The 20225-nt window shown below is 37.6% G+C and overlaps 1 protein-coding gene across 12 annotated transcripts in view; it reads left to right on the top strand.

Annotated features, from left to right (window-relative positions):
• The window catches only part of LOC135217884 (catenin alpha-like), a 119563-nt gene that overhangs the window by 47225 nt on the left and 52113 nt on the right, over window positions 1-20225 (top strand). For all 12 annotated transcript variants that reach the window (XM_064253916.1, XM_064253913.1, XM_064253912.1 and 9 more), the window contains 2 exons: window positions 219-428; window positions 9623-9799. In XM_064253916.1, the coding sequence (XP_064109986.1) occupies window positions 219-428; window positions 9623-9799 (387 nt within the window). The remainder of the gene's footprint in view (window positions 1-218; window positions 429-9622; window positions 9800-20225) is intronic.

Raw genomic sequence — 20225 nt, 5'->3', positions numbered from 1 at the left:
ATTGTTTAAAATTCATTCAGGTAGTTTGCAGTAATTCTGTACAACAATATTAGTCAAAAGTACTTCCCTCTTTTGGAGTGTTGAAAGGTTGCATATTTGAATTGGACTGAAATATGTATTTGTATATTTTAATTTGTTGAATGTTCTCAAGAACATATTTTTTTAAAAAGCAAGGGACATCTGTAATATACTTCATATTGTTTTAAAACTTTTTACAGGTTGAGGATGACCTAGAAAAAGTGAAAAATGCATCCAGTCAGTCAGAACTTCTGGACAATTTCCGTTTGTTTGGTAAAAACACTAGTGACTTGATTAATCAGGCAGCTAAGCGTCAGAATGAATTGAAAGATCCTCGACTAAGGGATGACCTGGCTTCAGCACGTGCAGTGCTTAAGAAAAATTCTATGATGCTGTTAACAGCCTCCAAGGTAAGAGAGAAGAGAATGAAAGAATTGCCAAGAACAGTCACATTAAACTGTATTCATAAGCAACACAATACTATATGTATGAAATATTAGTTATTGACAAGCAAATGACAGCTGAAGGTTTTGTTTTACATGTCTAGTTAGGCCTTGTGTATGACGAAGTGAGTAACATTTGTTTATGCTCTACAGTTCATTGTAAAATTTTGTTGGTTATGGATGCAGCTTATATCACTTCTCATTAGTGTTTTAGCTTTAATGCTTTAGTTGTTTTAGATGTTTATATATAAGTCAGCGCTCATCAATGTTTCCTTCAATATAACCACCCCATTTCTCTTTATTAATGCATGTGTTTTGTTATTCTAAATACAGTTCAGCTGACTAGAGCCATATTTATTTGTGTATCATGGGTCCATTTAAATTTTGACGCTAGGATTACCAAATTATACCAAACTTTCAGTGAATAAAGTTACAAGTTTAAAGAATATTCATAAGTAATGTACTTGTTTTGAATGAACAACCACAAGGTCAGTTGATATCACTACTCACTCTATTTCCCCTGCTACCAAGTTGTACTGAGCAAAACTGTGTTGTAGCCTACCATAGCATATAAACAATTTTCATGAAATTTAAATATTGGGAGAGACGAACAAGGTAGCTTAAGGTTTTTACTGTAATTCATTTATGATGTGACCCCCTGAAATTATGTTGAAATTAAGGCCTCAGATTTACATGATACACAAGTATATGTATATGGTATTTTTTAAGCTTAGTTGTAAGTAGTTCGTATGAGCTAAGGAGCAGTACTATACAAATGCTGCTGTCTTGGCATGGTAGTTTAAATAATTTTCTGTATTGATATTGTGTCATTCATGGTGAATAACATGTCATTGAGGTGTCCATAGAGGAAATTTATCATATGTCACTAATTGGCACTAATTTTTTTATTATTTGTAATGACTACCATGGATAGCATTGGTACATTTGTCTTTGGAAAAGAGATTTGTAGAAATTTTTTCATATGAAAATAGAGAATTTAAGTTTTTTGGCTTACTTCAGTGCATCGTTTTGAATGTGTAAGTTTCATTGTTTTTATAATTTTTCAAGATAATACAGTATAATTATTTAGCTTTAAAGTGATACCAAACACAGCATTCCATCACGAAAAATAAATGCACAGCAAGCTTTTAAAAGAAAATGAGTTCCAAGCTCATAATCTATTATCCAGAATAGAGTATTTTACCAGAGATAAATTTTTTAACTCTCCAAAATATTGTACAGATATGTAAGAACAAATTACTGTACAGTGATAGTGTATTTCATTATATAAAATGAAATGAAACCTACTGCAATTTACATGTTGCAGTGTCATATAAAGTGTACAATGATTAACTGAAATAGATTTTTATTGATTTTGGTATCTTGTTAGTATTACCAGCCACATACTTCCCATCATGGTGGTTGAGAGCTAAAATCCTGTGCAGATTCATATAAAGTGTACTATGGTTAATTGAAATAGATTTTTATTGATCTTGGTATCCTGTTAGTATTACCAGCCATATGCTTCCCATCATGGTGGTTGAGAGCTTTCATGGTTGATTTTTAGTGGCACAAAATCTTTTTGTCTCTGTGAGCTAGGGACCTGCTGTGTCTCTTGAGTGGCCTTGCCTTGCTTGCCTAGAAGTTTCATGGGTGTAATGTTTGGTTGGTCTCTAGTTAGCAAGTTCATTGACTTGCCTCTTGTGTATGCTTCTCATAGACAGTTTCAGAAATGCTGTTAACGTAGCATTTTTCAACTGTCCAGTTGTTTCCAGCCCCATTCGCTAAGTTTTTTATTCTTTATTCCATGTAGAGTAAAATCAAGAATAAGTTATTTGTTTATACAGTTGACTGAACTAGTAATATATCAGATTTAAATACAATTTAAAAAAAATAAAGGATGGCTTAAGTGAATGGTATACTTTTAACACCTTGTGGATGGGTAACACATATGTGTACATATAGCTTTCTGGTAAAGTCCGGGTAGCATACATATATGTTCAAGATTTGATGCCACACAGTTTGAAAGAAATTTGCAGGAAAAAATGTTCCTAGTTCAATTTATCACTTTTGGCAACTCTGCTGATCGCCGTATGAGAGTCAGAGTGATTTGAGAGAGATTCAGTTGTGCTTTAGGTGGTATAGGGAAATGATGTCAACTTCTCATCCAGTTTTAGTTCTTATTTGTTATGATATTGTTTGATCTGTAATTATAATTATTTGACAAAATAAAATAAAATTAGAAAAAACACTTATAACATGGTAGAATTAGCTTAAAAAAATTTTCTGTCTTGGAAAAGAGGCCTGCTCTGGAAGGGAAAATTAATTTCCAACTTCCTGTGGAAGGGACAGATATTTTTTTAGAATATTTTTTTCTATTATACCTTGAGCAGAATTGTTTTTCTTTTATACCATGAGCATATGCATATCTTCCTCTTTCCATTGATGAGTTGTTTTTTGAGTTTATTTTAAATTGGCCATCCTTAAATTTAGTCTGGTCATGGGTGTATGCATTAGCGTATATTAGCCCGGACTGTGAGGTTTTAAGGTTCAATTGTATATAATTTAAATTAACTTGCAAATAACAAATAACCTGTTTCTGTGGTTGCAAGATGAGAGGTAATAAAAGCGTTACATTTTCGTTATTTCTACACATCAACAACATGAAGATGTTGAAGTGCAGAGAATGTGCAGTGAAAAGGAGTATTGTTTGATGCATGAAGAAGGACCATGGAGTTTGAAACAGCTGAGGCATAACACAACTCTTAAATGATGGCTTTGGTTTCTGTGTATGGTTAACTCATCTTGTGTGACAAAAGAGTGGATCATCTTTGGAATGGATCAGTTTTATGTTTGGACAAGGAAATTATCAGCATGTTTGAGAAGCTTTACATTGCATGAGGTCCCAGGAGCTTCTCCTATTCATTATAGTTGCTTCTCCGTACCTCAGAATGTAATACATAAAATGATAGAGGCTGATCAGTTTTTTTGGTCTCCACAAATTATCTGAGGTGACCTTCAGGATGAATACAGTGGCGCTTTCTTCTATAACAATCAAGGAAAATGAAAGACTAAATGGCATCCATTGTTGTCAGAAGCTCCACAACAATTGCTCATTCCTTCATTTTCCAAAACACACCAAATGTAGTTGAATGATATATAATACATTTTAGTCCTGTTGCAGGCTTGAAATCTTATCTAAGGTGCTTTAAGAGTTAAAACCACACAGCATTGCTAATCATGCTACAGCAAAAAAATTTTATTTCCCTCTCATAATCTAACACACATTTTCTACCTGCTGTAAAGTAACCTTGGAAATAACTTTTCTACAGGGTATTTATGAATATGATTGTAAGTGGTAGTTAAATGAAAGAATAGATTTCGGGATGTCTGTTCATATATATCGCAAGAAAAATTGATTTTCTGTATTGTGGCTAATGACCTAAAATGAACTTTGGAAGAAAGTATGCTAAAGGTGGTTGACTGTCCTGTTACATTAAGATTTATATACATCCTGTGGAAAATATCCTTACAATGACTTATATACATCCTGTGGAAAATATGCTTACAATGACTAATACATCCTGAGGAAAATATGCTTACAATGACATATTTCCTGCTTTGGAGACTACTTTTGTATGAAATATGCTTAAGGCTGATGTTAGGTAGACACACATACCACTGACTTCTGCACAAACAATCTGCTATGGTGTAGTCAGTAATTGCATGAGTTTATAGCCCCTATCATCTTAGTTGTAAGTTTCAATATTCTTGAGGACTAGAACTTATTTTCTGGTAGTGAAGAATGGCTTTGAAAATGTGCAACTTGAGAAAGTCCTCATTCATTAGAAAGCTTTATCTTTAATTTTTTCAATCACAATTGTTTTCTTTTTTGATTAATCCCAGACTGCTCTCACATTTCTGCCTCTCGAAATATTCCTTGTCCTATTTTCACTTGCATCTATTTCTTTGCCGTTATTTTACCAGTTAGTAGTTAGGGTCCTTGTTCAAACAATAGCCCCATTTGAAATTAGCAGTCAGGAACCAACAGCTGATCACCTTCATGAAGACACAGTTAGCTAGCATGGATAGCCTTTGATTGTATTCCATTAGAATAGATGCTATGGTTTTAAGAAATAAGTTTTTCTTCATGTGAACACGAGGAATTATGTATTATGAGCTGCTGCTTCGGTTCTACCAGTTAACTGCATAAACATGTGCCACAGATGCAGATAGAAGTTAATAAAGTGTAGTTGCCAGTAAGTTAGAGACGTGCATTCTTCCATGGGACTCCTACATTTATCTGTTACTACCCTCTAATAAATGTTGATGAATTATGCCATTAAGAACAAAATATATAGTGGAATGAATTTTATGAAGTATTTGAAATGTTGGCTATTCATTTATTCTCAGTGATTTTTGGTATTTGCATTCAAAAGTGCAGTTATTGTGTACAGCTTCTATCTATAATATGAAGACTCAAGATATACTTTAAATGTTGTGTGTTCATCTGTTAGATTGCCAGATTGTAACATTCTTTGAGTGACTTCGTCCCTTGTTAGTAATTGTTGCTGTATTAACCTTGATGACCTGGGATCTCTCTTAAAAAATTTCTGGATTTTTTGCTATTTTTTGTGTCGAAGCTTTGCTTTCCTTAGTCTTATTGGAATTAGCATATTTATATTACTTATTTTTAGCTTGAATGTTATAGATTACCAATTTATACTTTAATTCCTGTAATTTCTGTAGATAAGTTATCATTTAGGAAATCTGATTTTTAAGCAGTCTGAGATAATTAGTGTAGTTGCTCTGCTCATGAGTTCTCTTTGTTTTTCATTTGTTAATACTTTTCAGAGTGTCTCTTATTTGTTAATCTGTAAGTTACTCTTGCCACACCCGAAGGCACATTTGCAGTGTGAATCTTTTGGATGCATTCAAGCCTTGTTTATCTTAAGACTTGTAGGCTTTTATTTTCTAATGCTTGTATTGTCATAAGCCATTTAAGTTGTCTTGTTTATTCTATCTTTGATTCCAGAATATGTTTGACAGTATTCTTGTTTTTGCTTTAAAGTATCTCTTGCAACTTTTAAACTTAAGATATACAACTTATAAGATTAAGATATCCTTCATTATTTTTCTAAAGCTTTGTAAATGAAATTTCATTGTTTGGTCAAATATTTTCTGAAAAGGAAATTGTATCAGAGAAGAGAATGGATTTCATATCAATCTCATGGTAACTGGGGTGACGTTTCCACTGCATGAAAATGTTTTTGTTTACAGTTGTTTATAAAAGATAAATTTATCCAAAGCAGAACTAATAGGTCAGAGTGGATTTGAATGGTGAGGTATTTTTTGGGATAAGATTCTTAGCACTCTCTGTGTGCTTGGCCATCTTTATTATTGAGGATAAAAAAGTAGTGCCCTCCTTTTCTTATTTTTTGTGTTGAGTTGTCTTTCAACCTTTCATATAAATCTTGAAATTTACAGTTTGCTTATTACCATAATTATGGTATGGTATTAGCGTCCCACCTCAGTGGTCGCGGGTTCAATTCTCGGCCATTCCATTGAGGAGTGAGAGATTTGTATTTTTGGTGATAGAAGTTCACTTTCGACGTGGTTTGGAAGTTACGTAAAGCCGTTGGTCCCGTTTCTGAATAACCACTGGTTCCATGCAATGTAAAAGCACCATACAAAAAAAAAAAAAACCATAATTAGGATACAGTGCTAGTTGAAGAATTTAGGTGACTTTATTTGGCAGCTACAATCACTTGTTTTTGTATGGCATTATACTAAACCAACCTATAAGATAGTTGTATTTCAAAGGCTGCACATTTACAGCATATATTGTAGGTCTACAAAAATTATTATACAGCAAGGTGGGAATCAGTGTTGACTGGAAATGTTGATAGTATTTTCTTTTAACTTTTACCAATCATATCCCCTGTAGGGGTTAGTGCTGTCTGTACACCTCATGCAGTGCACTGTAGGTACTACTTAAGGTTCTTTGCAAAGTCCCTTTGACCCCTAGCTGCATCCCCTTTCATTACTTTTCATGTACCTTTGTTCACATTCTTTCTTCCATCTTACTCTGCCTTTTCCTAACAAGTGGTTCCTAGTGAAAGTTCATGATTTTCCTCCTACACCTTTCAAACCCTTTTATGTTAATTTCTATTTCAGTGCTAAATGACCTCATTGGTCCCAGTGCGTGGCCTTTGGCTTAAATTCTATATTTCTGTTCTGTACTACTCATATCAAAGCGTAGGTTGGATAAAGAAATATCCACCTAAACTAATGAGGCAATTGCAGTGGTTTGCTCTTTATTGAAGAGTTTGGTTTAAAAGGTCTCAAAATAGAAATAAAAGCAAAGTTTGCAATGGCAGGGTGTTATCTTCATTGCTGTTTACCAATCAGTGGAAGAAATGTAACTGCTTGTACTGGCATTACTACTTGAGAATACATAGGCATCATGATGACAATTTTAGGAGTCTTGAAAAGGGTGATTCTGATTCAGTTTATACCCATGGATAGGATAAAACTCATTGGATGGACTCATAAGATTAATGAAGGAGTGTTTAATTCAAAAGAAAATGCTGTCTAAAAATTACAAGGAGGGAAAAGAAAATCTGAAGAATGCATTTGCACTATTGACTTTGTAAAGTATATTATATATCAGTGCCTAAAAAGTTATTTGGATGAAACTTTTTAAGACAGAGCCTCTGGGAACAAAAGGTGAGAGAGGCTTTGGGTTGGTTAACAGAGGTAGAGGTGGTGTGAGGAGAAGCATGTAAGATGGTGTAACAAGATGCACATCATGAGTAGTAAAGCCAGATGAAGCTATTTGTCCATTAATTCTTAATGTTAGGTTAATATGAGACTACTGCATTTCTGGACTCCTCATAAGTCTTGATTTGATCTTGAATGAGAATTGAAAATTGGAGCTATGCAAAGTTAAAGTAGCTGAACAACAAAGTATTTGAAGAGAAAAGGGCAGAAAGCCAAATTTATAGTATCGTCTACATTATGCCATCCAATGTACAGTAAGCCATTGGGGTATAACATCAAGTACTTGTATTTATGGTATTAGAGGGAATTTGCACCATTCCCTAAGTAGTTTTGTCATTTCCCATTATATTTGTTTTATGACTTGAAAATAATAAAAATGAGGTGGGTGAATTTGAATAAAAGTATGAGATCATGTTATCAGTCAAGATGTCCTCAGTGTATGGTGAATTTGTCACCTAGTCTGCAATTTCATGCTTCATTCTTCAAACTTTTATTATTTTATATTCATATTACAACCCTACCATTCACATTTCCTCACCATGTTGGTCAACAAATATCTCCAGACTTTATAGATTTTTTTATGTCTAATGCAAGATTACTAGTAACCAATGTTAATCTTAATGATTTTTTTCTACTCATCATATAATTAATCTTCCTTTTCCAGCCTTTTTCATCCAGCCTTTTTAATTTTCATTTGGTAAATGATAAGAGGGGTATAACATATAATTGTACTTGACTTTTGTAGAATGTCCATTTCTAAATTTAATATCTTCTGTTTCTTTATTCTTTCCTTGGTAATTTTTGTCCACGAAATTCATTTGTGCTTAGTGCATTGCTGACTTTGTGATGGGACTAACTTTAGTAGTTAGACATTTGGATGCGTATTGTGAGAGTTATGCTTCTTTAGAGTTATTAGTGATATTTTAATGTTTTACAGTGTTTTCTATTTAATTTAATAATCTGTAGATTGATGTAATTTTTGTAAGGTTATGATCTTACTGTTACAAATAGCTAACAAAGAATCAGCTTGTCAGTGATTACAGTATGTTTTTGTTTGCACTAACCTTTGTTGAATGCTTTCCTGCATGGTGAGCAGAGTGTAGGGGCTTTTACGTTTCATTATAATGCTTGCAGTTTTGCTTTATTTTTGGTACTGTTTGCTAGTTTGTAAATTTAATGTTCTAAGTTTCCCATCTGTACATTAGTGATTTTTATTCTCAATAGGCATGAGGTTTGTATTTATGTTTTTATATTTTTTATGCATCATTTTGTTAGTGCTTCAATTACTAGAAGTATTTCGCTGGCTGTTATTAATACTGATTCTTTCAAGATTTTATTTACTCTGTCTGATAGTGTGCTAATTTCTTTTTCATAGCCACTTTTCATCCTGTAGTTTTGTGATTACTATTTGCTGATAGGCTGCCCTGCTTTTATGATGCCAATGGCTTTTACTGCTCTGTTTTACATACTGGTATGCAGTAATTTATATAATTTCTTGATTTTTACTGTCAATGTGCCCGAGTAAATTTGTAAATGTTTGGTAGGTAAGACTTTCCATCCTTTCATGTCCACATGGGATTTGTCAATGCCTTCATATCAGCCATTGCAAGAGCCCTCAATGCAAGCGTCTTTGTTTGTGCTTTAATATGTGAGAGTTGCAGATACTAAAGTTTAGACATTCTAGGATTGTTGTTTACACCTGACTTTGTAAGGAAGGTGTAAACACTAGGTATCCAGGACTGTCCCACAGGATTCATTGTCATCTCTTTTTTTTGCTTTCACTAATAATGATGATTTTCATGTCCATCAGTGTTACAAAGCATGATGGTATTTTTAGATGGAGGCCGTGGTTGCTCCCCGTTTTTATGACATACCACAGTCTAGTATCCTTAGTAGTTTTGTGTTCACCTGCTCATTTGGTTATCCATTGTTAATCAGTCCAACTCTTGTGGGTGTCCTACTACAAGGAACAGTGGGATAACACTTCTTACAAAAGTTTTATTGGTAGTCTTTTATATCTGGACTGGCATTCACTGTGGCCTCTACCTCAGCCCACATCATAAACTGTCCTCGGTGATGGGTATATTTTTTGTAAGGTAAAATGGTCTGATAATTATGCAATTCCCCCTCTGCATTACAATTTATTTATTCTTCACAGCTCTTTTGAATAATTGGAGTGCATGATTTATGAATTTTGAATGGTATGGTGTTGTCTTTGTTTCAAGAGCTTGCTTATATGCAAATTGTTTATCAAAACAATGATGAAGTGTTTAATACCAAATGTAGTTTGCTAATATACTTGAAAAGCTTCCATATGTTTTTACTGTGTTGATATCCATATATGGTTAATACCAACATTTATACCTGACTTTTCCCAGGCATACGTTCGACATCCTGAGTTGGCGGCAGCGAAGGCTAATAGAGACTTTGTTTTCAAACAAGTCTGTGAAGCAGTTAATACAATTAGTGATGTAGCTCAGGGTAAGGCGACTGGTGCTGCTCAGATGCCTTATGAAGGTCCAGGAGAATTAGCCTCAGCTCTTGATGACTTTGATGTGAGTACAATATAATGTTTATAGCTGTTTTTCTTATAAGATAATGAGTGTATAAGGAACTATAAGTTTATTATTATTGTATTTACACAAAATGCATTGTTAAAGAAATCACTATAATATGTCTTAACAAAGTTTTGGAAAAGCTTTTGTTGTTGTTGAAAAGTATGCATAATATGTATATATGCATGTACGTACTACTTATCTTTATGAAATCTTGTATACTTTAGATGGATACTGATATACTGAGTAAGTAAATGCAGGCGAACTTACCAAGTAGTTACATAGCTATAGTTTCTAAAACCGTCGGCAGCTAGAATTTTTGAAATTCGCGGTAGCGCTAGTTTGTTTTGGTCAATTGATACCCCCTGCCCACTATTGGGGGAGTGAGGAACCAACACCATATGAAAATCAGTTGTTTCTGCCAGCTGGTACTGTTAACACAGTTTCAGTAGTCAGCGTAATTTTTGGAATTCTTTACTGTCGCTCATTGTTGGAGTTATTTGGTGAAGGACTCTTAAAATATTGGTAGCTTTTGTTTTTGGTGGTTAGCTATTTAAAAATTTTGCACCGAAATTACCGTATATACTCGCATAACACGCAATCTCGCATATCATGTGGCCCCCAAATTTTCACCCTCAAAAAATGATTTTATCACGTATCTCATGTATCATGCGAGTTAAAATTGACAAGACAAAAATTTAACAATAGGCTAACCTCTTTTCCTCCTCTTTTATCTATTCCATTTTTTAGTTAGGCTAACCCCTTTTCCTCCATCTCTTAATCTATCCCATCTTCTAGTTAAGTTTAAAAAAGTAAAAGAGAATGCAAAAAGTATTGGTAGTACAGATATACTTGTTTGGAAAATGCATACAGCCAGAAACAGCTGATTTGCTGTGGACAACCAATCCGATAAAAAGAGCCTTTTTGCTTGCATGTCAACCATTGTACGATAGTAAAAAATTACTATAGTTACGTTACAAATGACGTTAATGAGAACAGGACTGATATATTTTTACATTACAGGTAGTAGTCGACTTACTATAGCAATGGTTACGAACAACCAGTCATAAATCGATTTGGACGTAAGCCGGCCCATGTTAATTTACCATAAGAATATTATACTAGTGTAGCCTACACTAGGGTAATCAGCACCGTCTTTACATATAGGGTAGCCTAGCCTACACTATACAGCATACTTTATACATATATATGGCATACTAATTATTAATTTCAGCTAATTCTCTAGGTTAAATACACATTGGCTTATGATGATTCAGTACAAAGAGAAATTGAATAACATTTAACAAGTTAGCCTCGCCTATACGATGATGATGATATTGTGCGATATGAGAATAAAGTAGCCTAGCTTTCAGTATACTGTTTACTACATATACGATATAATTTAGTAATTTATTAATAAAAGCCAATTTTGGAGTTTCAATGCATTCTGACTATGACATATCAGCGGGAAAAAAATGGATACGAAACGGGAATCAGATTCAGACCGACATCGGCATACCTAACTGAGCGATGTCAGGCTGCTGAAGGCTACGTATATTTACAAAATAAATACAATGAATATGCATCTTGTCTGATTCTTTTAAAAAGTTATACATTACAGTATCCAATAATATTGTATGTATTCTCATAGTATTGTATCATAAAATACTAACAAAGCAGTCAGTGTTGTTTGGAAATCAGCTGATGGCGAATACAAGTATATTTCTCCTTATTTAACTCATTCGGAGCAAATTGCCTTTCATCTAGTTAGTGTAAAATACTCTAGATACTCTACTTATATGAGACAAGTTAATTTGTCATTATACGACGTGTTTTTAAGTCGAAGTATGAATTTATTACGTCTCGTGAACTAAAGTATTTTTTTCGTTAACAGATTACGTTGTGGGCATGTTTATTGTGTAAGTATTACGTGATTCCTTTCGCTGTTTTCACTTCATTTCATCCTAGTACGAACTTTACCGTTACGTTACTTGTCTTTTATCAGCGTGAAAACAACAGTAAAATGTGTTCAGTGTGTTCTTTCAAGACCTGAAGTTTTGATTAAAATAATTTTCTCTCAATTTTATCTACGGTTGTGTTTGATGGCATACGTTTACTGGAGTTATATCTTTGTTGCCAATGCACGATAATAGTACTATATGGATGAAACTCACAAACTTCGGTATAGTACCTTCAAACGACCGTAAACAAAATGAGAGAAATGTGTTTTAATCAAAACTATTGGGCACGAAAAGAAAAATTTTTACTGTTTTCACTCCAATAAAAGATAAATATGTAAAGCTCGTAGTATTCTGATGAGATAGTGAAAATATTGAACGGAATGTTGATTTTTGTTTATGTAATAAACATGCCCTCAGCACCATTTACTAACGAAAAAAAAACTAAATTTCGTCCACAAAACATTAAGTTTTCAAGTGATATTTCCACATGAAAACACTTTGCTAAAAGTAAAATAACCTTATCTTGAGATTCATTTATGCTAACTAGAGGCAAGAAAGTCACTCTGATATGAGTCAACATGATACTAGTATATGATTATTTACATACTCAAATTTTATATCTCATGTAAGATGCGATCCCCTTAAAATTAGCTCCAAAATTAGGGCTTCAAAAGTTGCATGATATGCGAGTATATACGGTAACTAGTTTTGAATTGGTCTACATAATGTCAGACACTAGTACATCTGGGATTAGGTTTTGCAGTAAAGGCTGCAATACTTATGATCCACATTCAGTTTGCACAGGTTGTAGCAGACAGACTTGTAAACCAGATCAAACATGTGGAGAATGTATTAATTGGGATCAAAGAACTTGGAAGATCTTGACTAGTAGTTTCACGAACAAGTTAGAGAGAGATAAAAAGAGAAAAGCGGCTTCTAGAGCTAAGCTAAAAGCTTTGTTAGTTAGGAATTGTCTAATGATAATTTGTCTTTTTCTGAACCTTCCCCACCACCTGTCATTCCCAGTCTTAATCTTGGCTCTCTCACACCCGTACCCGATGCTGTGGCCAATTTAGAGGCAAGAGTAGATCAGAAATTTTCAATCATGCTTCAAGCAATGGAGAAATTAGGAGCGTCCGTGAAAACCCTAATGGACAAGGTAAGTGGTGAAGTGAGTGCAAATGCAAGTGTTGTGGAGGAGGTGGCTGTTCAGATCACTGATTCTCCTAGGCAAAGGTCCCTGTCAAACTCCCCAGAACCTGGGAGGAGTCATACTGGTAGCCCAAGGGAGGTCAGTGGGGTATGCCCACGAGCAGTCGCCCCCTCTAATGCTGAAGGACAGGTAAGGATCCCACCAGTCTCTCCTGTAATTCACGAGACTCCTGGGAGACAGGTTCAGTGTTTGGAGTATGAGAACCCACTGACTCCCAAGCACCAATTGGCGCCACAGTTTGCCCGCACGCCAGAGCAACCTTTGGCACCCGAAACTTCCGCAGCGGCACTAGAGCAACATTTGGCTCCCGAGCATTCATTGGTGCCCAGGAATACAGTTGCGACCGAGCGTCCATTAGCGCATGAGCGTCCATTAGCGCCCGAGTGTCCACTAGGTCCTGAGCGTCCACTAGTGCCCGAGTGTCTGCTAGCACCCGATCGTCCAAGAGTGCCCACTAGTGCCCGAGCGTCCAAGAGTGCCCACTAGCGCCCGAGTGTCCATTGGCACCCGGGCATCCACAGGTATACATGCAACCAAGTGCACAGATGGACCAGTATGAAGCTCTCAGATAGTCTTTGTCATCAATTTCAGCTTCGGTCTTACAGACAAGATCTCGGGTGATGGCTGCCCCCGATCCTTCTTTGTAAGCCATCCAGAACAAGTTAGACAGTATTCTGGGCTTTATTCAGTATGCGGGGCCCCGGTCCAACCTATAGAGAATTTATCACCTATTTCTTTAGCCAAAGAAGAAGAGAAAGGAGAAGAGGAGGATAAAGAGTCTTCTCTCGCTGCATACAAAGCCTTGTTTTTTTACTTAGTTGAAAAATTTTTGTATTTGTTCTCGCCAGTGACTTCCATGTCGCCAGTGTCTTCTTACATGAGAGACAATCAGGAAGACTCCAGGAAATTACCCAAAACTAGTACTGTCCTTTTCGACTCAAAAAGCTTTAAAGGAAATTAACCTTTGGCTTGAGGATAAGAGGGATCAAGGCAAAGGCAACTTCAGCTTCCCATCTCCTCGTCTTTCAACGAGAAGACATTTATGTTATGAAACCAGAGAAGCTCTCTCTTTGGGTGTGTGTGCCTCCACCCAGGGAGACTTCTCCATGCTTATTGACTCTGCGAAAAGATCGGCATTCAACTTGGCCAAGATCATATTTACGGCGTCAGAATTAGATCACCTAATTAAAAATATCTTTAGGGTATTTGAAGTAAATAGTTTCCTGGACTGGACAGTAGGAGCCTTGAGACGTGAACTCATGAGTTATTCCATGTTGGATGAGGAAGTTTTTGCAGTCATTTCGGGAGTGATCTGTTTAGATAAGGAGATTAGAGACGGATCCTCGGAACTAGCCTCTCTCTTCATGTTAGGCATCCTGAAGAAGAGAGAACTTTGGTGTTCTTTTACACCTAAGGGAGTATCTCATACGCAAAAGTCTGCCTAACTGTATTTGCCCCTGGATAAGAAGCACCTGGTTCCAGAGGAGACAGCAGTGCTAGTTGCCTCCGAATTGCAAAAGAAAGCAACACAGGATCTTCTCTCGCAATCCACTTATTGTACTAGAGAAAATATTCCTAGTGTACATCCCTTGCCAGTCATCCGAGGACAACCCTTTATGGGTAGGGGATTCAGTAGATATTTCCCAAGTTCAAGGGGTAGAGCATGTTTCACCCTTAGATCTATTAAAAAATCCACAACCAACCCCTCGACCAAGAAGTAATATATCGTCCTTCGTGCACCAGTAGGAGCGAGACTCCATCAATTTTGGGAAGAATGGGAAAGAAGAGGGGCGGAACCTTGGATTGTAAAGGTTTTAAGAGAAGGATACAATATTCTGTTCAATAGAAAGCCACCGTTATCAGGCTCTCCGATAGCTTTGACAGCTTACTCAGAAAATTCAAAAAGATTCATTGCCCTTTTGGAAGAGGTTTTGTCCCTCTTGCAAAAGAAAGCAATAGCGTTAGTAGAAGAGCCACTAACCCCAGGTTTTTACAATCGTCTGTTCGTTGTCCCCAAGTCATCTGGGGGATGGAGACCTGTATTGGACGTAAACACACTGAACCAATATGTGCAGAAGACAAAGTTCAAGATGGAGATGAATCAGTCTGTGCTTTCATCAATCCGTCAAGGGGATTGGATGATCTCCATCAATATGGAGGATGCATATTTTCACATTCCAATACACCAAAACTCAAAGAGGTTTTTTATGTTTTGTCTTCAGGAACAAAATATACCAGTTCAGAGCGCTGTGTTTCAGGCTTTCGACCATACCACAAGTGTTCACCCGAGTGCTAGCTCCCATTGCGAAATGGTTACATCTAGTCGGGATAAGGATATGTTACTCCCCAGTCAGGAAATAGTCTATTTGGGGATGAGGGTCAGCTCAGTGAGTTTTCGGGCTTTTCCATCCCCACTAAGAAGTGAGTCGTGCCTACAGAAGGTAGAGAAATTTCTAGTTCTCCAGGAATGCTCTGCAAAGGAATGGATGAGTCTTTTGGGCACACTATCCTCAATAAAACAGTGTGTGACACTAGGGAGACTGCATATGAGGAATCTACAGTTCTTCCTCAGGGCGAACTGGAACAGAAAGAAGTTTCCGGACTCTTTTATGTTCCTTATCACACAAGAAATAAAGGAGGACCTGCAATGGTGGAAAGTTAAGAGACAGACGTGCAGAAGGGAGTTCCCTTCTCCTGCTGAGCCCCAACCTAGTGTTATTTTCAGATGCATCAGATCAAGGTTGGGGAGCGATTCTGGGGGAAAAGGAAGTATCAGGCATTTGGAATGCACAACAAAAAGTGGCATATAAATCGGAAGGAACTGACGGCCATCCAGTGGGGATTGTTGAAGTTTGTGGACGAAGTTCACAGCAAAGTAGTGGCGATACATTCGGACAGTACAACAGTGCTCTCGAACTTAAGGAAACAAGGAGGGACACACTCGTTTTCTCTTTGCAAGATGGCAAGGAGCCTGCTGTTATGGAAAAGTTGGAATCATACCACATTAATAACAAGGTTCGTTCAGGGAAAATTCAATGTACTCGTGGAAGAACTAAGCCGCAGAGGCAAGTACTTCACACGGAATGTATGATGAACCCAGTGGTATGCCTTGAATTGTGGAAACTCTGAGGGAAACCTATGTTAGATCTGTTTGCCACAGCAAGAAACCATCGTCTCCCCTTTACTGTTCACCCGCCCCGGATCCAAAAGCATGGGCGACAGATGCGATGCTTTTGGACTGGTCGAACAAGGACTTGTATGCCTTGCCTCCATTCAAGATGGTGAGAGAAGTCGTCAACAAATTTGGAACACATCACAACGTTTCGATGACTCATTGCTCCATTCTGGCCAGAGCAGGAATGGTTCCCAGATCTTTTAGACCTACTGGTGGATTGGCCAAGGTTACTTCCTCAAAGAACAGATCTACTCAGACATCCCCACTTCAGAAGGTTCCATCAAGGACTATCCACTGTGTCCCTAACCGCATACAGACTGTCCGACAACTCTTACGAGCGAAGGGGTTTTCAAGACAAGCTGTAAGAGCTATCGCTCAGTGCAGAAGAGAATCCTCAAGTAAAGTCTACCAGGCAAAGTGGACTGTGTTTAGAAACGTGGTGTAAAGAATATAATTTTTCATCTTCTAAAACAACTATAACAGATATAGCAGATTTTCTATTATATCTTAGAACAGGTTATAAGGCAATGTTGGGGTCTGTTTTCAAGCACAGGGTATTGGAAGTATCGATGAATAGAGATCTTGCAGATCTCATTAAATCCTTCAATATAGAAAAACCCAAAGGTTTGAAGATATTATCTTGGAACCTAGATGTAGTACTTAAGTGAGTGTCTAAAACTTCGTGTGAGCCATTGCAAAGAGCATCGTTGAGAGATTTGACGAGAAATCCCCTATTCCTAGTAGCCCTGTCTACAGCTAAAAGGGTGAGGGAAATAAATGCCATGGACAAGAGAATAGGATTTGCACAGGGTAATGCGGTTTGTGCATTAACCTTGGGGTTTTTAGCAAAAAAACGAGATTCCGTCCAAACCGTGGCCTCGTTCTTTCAGTATCAAAAACCCCACGGACTTAGTAGGACCGGAAGAAGAAGAGAGGATATTCTGCCCGGTCAAAGCTCTGAAGTGTTACTTACAAAGTTCAGAGAAAATTAGGGGCCCATGCGATCGTTTATGGTGTTCGGTAAGGAATCCTGCACGCCTGATGTCTAAAAAGGCCCTGGCGTTCTTCTTACATAGTGTAATTGTAGATGCTTATTCACAAGTGAAAGAAACTGATCTTAATAAACTTAAAGTGAAAGCTCACGAGGTGAGAGCAGTGGCAACCTCCCTCTCATCTAAACACAATCTGTCTTTGGACTCGATTATACAAGCAACATATTGGAAATGTAAATCCGTGTTCGCCTTGCATTACTTGCGTGATATTGAAAGTATGAAACTTGCAGTACCTTGGGTCTGTATTTAGCGGCTGGCACAGCATTGGGTAAGGGTGTGTAGGAAGTCATACCTTCCTAGCCTATCTCTTCGCCTTGAATAAGGTTGTTGAGTTTGTAGGGGAGCCTTGAGGTACTATGGATGTACTAGGAGTACCCTTCAGTCAAGTGTATAGTCGGGTATGAATATTATGGTTATGGTGAAGGTGATATATTTTTTTTGCTCTGGTAACATGATGTTATATGGTACTGCGCCCTGGTTGACCATTCTAGCCACGGACATTCCTTAGCTGCATGGGTCCCACTTTTTAGAGGACAAGCCATGGCTATACCGCCACGTCCCTATGAGTTAAGACGAGCGACTTCCAGAGGCAGTAATCAACTGTTCAGCTCTCTTAAGGAACCAACAAGCATTTGCATGGATGCTAGCAAGTATATTTTATATTTATTAAATTTTAAAAGATATGTGCATATCCATGGATCCCCCCTCCGACAATGTGGGATTCAGCTATGTAACTACTTGGTAAGTTGCATACATAAAAATGACATTTTTATGATAAGATTTTATGTATACAGTAGTGCCTCAGGATACGAAACTAATCCGTTCCGAAGCGGCCTTCGTAACCTGATTTTTTCGTATCTCGAACTTCGTTTTACATGTAAATTGCCTAATTTGTTCCAAGCCCTACAAAAACATCACAGTAAATTTTATAATAAAGATAAATTGACCAATAAACAATGAAATACAACAATTCGGACCATTCAATACCTAACCTAACCTTTACTGTACCTGTAAATAAAGTGTATTAGTGTACATGGTACAAGAAATACTATACGTAAATGTACGTACGTATGTAGTAAAATGTGGATCTTTACCTTTCGAGTGAGGCGATGTCCGAAAGTGGCAACAGAGGAGGAGGATAAATGGCAGAAAACATGAACACTTAACTTTACGAAACACATTAAAAAATGGCAGAAAACATTAACACTAAACTTTACGAAACACATTAACAAATGGTAGAAAACATTAACACTTAACTGTATGAAAAATTTAAAATTAAATGTTTTTTTTTTTGGCTTTTTCTGATTTTTCACCACTATCAATATTCTGTTTTTTCGTATCACTTGGATTTTCCTGTTTGCTTACTACTAAAGGCCTATTTAAAAAATAACTATCCAAGGAAGTTTGCTTCTGCCAGCTTTTCAAAATGTTCCTGAAACGACTCAAGCAAACTTCATCGAACTGCGCAAGCATACGACCTGTGTAAGCCTTTTCGGGGTGTCACTTTTCTACAAATGATTGCACTTTATGAAAAGCAGCTAGAACATCCTTAATTTCTGCCATTGTTATAGTGTCCTCCTCCTCCTCCTCCTCGCCGGTGCTAGAGAACTTCTTGAACGACGTTATGTTGCATGGCCTCCAACTCTTCAGGTCATCCGTCATAAGCTCCTCTTGGTGCTCCTCGAGAAGGTCATTGATGTCGTCCTCGTTGACGATCAGCCCCATGGACTTGCAGAGTGCAACGATCTCGTCAAGATCTGGTTGCGAAACAGCTTCAGGATCATCAACTGTTTCTAAATCTGCATCAGCTTCGCCCACGTCGAATCCCTCGAAGTCTCGGGCGGATACGGCATCAGGCCAAAGTTTCCTCCACGAAGAATTCAAGGTTCGCCTCGAAACCTCCTGTCAAGTTTGATCGATGAGTCGGATGCATATCACGATATCGAAATGCTCCTTCCAAAATTGATGCAAGGTGAGGTTTGTGGTATCAGTGATGTAGAAACATCTCTTGAAAAGATGTTTTGTATACAGCTTCTTGAAGTTCAATATCACTTGCTGTTCCATGGGCTGAAGGAGAGGGGTGGTGTTAGGCGGAAAATAAAGAACCTTGATAGAAGAATACGTACTCCGCTAGGATATCTTACTTGAGGTCAGGAGGGTGAGCAAGGCCAATTTCCAACAACAGCAGACATTTCAGAGGGAGGCGCTTTTCTTCCAAGAATTTCTTCACTGTCGGGCCGAAACACAGATTTACCCACTCGGTGAACAAAAGTCTCGTTACCCAGGCTTTTGCATTAGCCCTCCACATCACCGGAAGCTTCTCCTTTATCACTTTGTGGGGCTTGAAGGCTCAAGGAGTCTCGGAATGATAGACGAGTAGGGGCTTCACCTTACAATCCCCACTGGTGTTGGAACAAAGTGCAAGCATAAGCCTGTATTTCATAGGCTTATGCCCGGGTAGCCTCTTCTCTTCCTCCGTGATGTACGTTCGACGTGGCATTTTTTTCCAAAAAAGGCCAGTATCGTCACAGTTGAAGACTTGCTGAGAACTGTAGCTTTCCTTGATCGTCATCTCATCGAACATCTTAATAAAGGCTTCGGCCGCTTTCGTGTCCGAGCTGGCAGCCTCCCCATGCCGCACCACCAAATGGATGCCAGTCCGTTTACGGAATTTATCAAACCACCCCTGAGAAGCCTTGAAGTCTGGGGTTGTCGTCGATGTCCCTTCTCCTCCGTCGTCTTTGGCCTGGGCACTCAGATCACCGAAAATAGCGCTGGCCTTGTGGCAGATTGCCATCTCGGTTATCATATCGCCAGCGATTTCTTTGTCTTTAATCCATACAAGAAACAGCCTCTCCATCTCATCATGCACGTGGCTTCTCTTGTTGGACAAAATAGTCACGCCCTTGGAAGGTGTAACTGCTTTGATGGCTTCCTTCTGCTTAAGAATGGTGCTTATCGTCGACGGATTTTGGCCGTATTCCTTAGCGATCACACTCTTCATCTCCTTAGAAAGCATCCTCTT

The sequence above is a fragment of the Macrobrachium nipponense genome, chromosome 9 (genome assembly GCF_015104395.2).
Source record: "Macrobrachium nipponense isolate FS-2020 chromosome 9, ASM1510439v2, whole genome shotgun sequence".
Lineage (NCBI taxonomy): Eukaryota > Metazoa > Arthropoda > Malacostraca > Decapoda > Palaemonidae > Macrobrachium > Macrobrachium nipponense.
The sequence above is the reverse complement of the archived record's forward strand: the minus strand, read 5'-3'. Positions and strand labels throughout refer to the sequence as shown.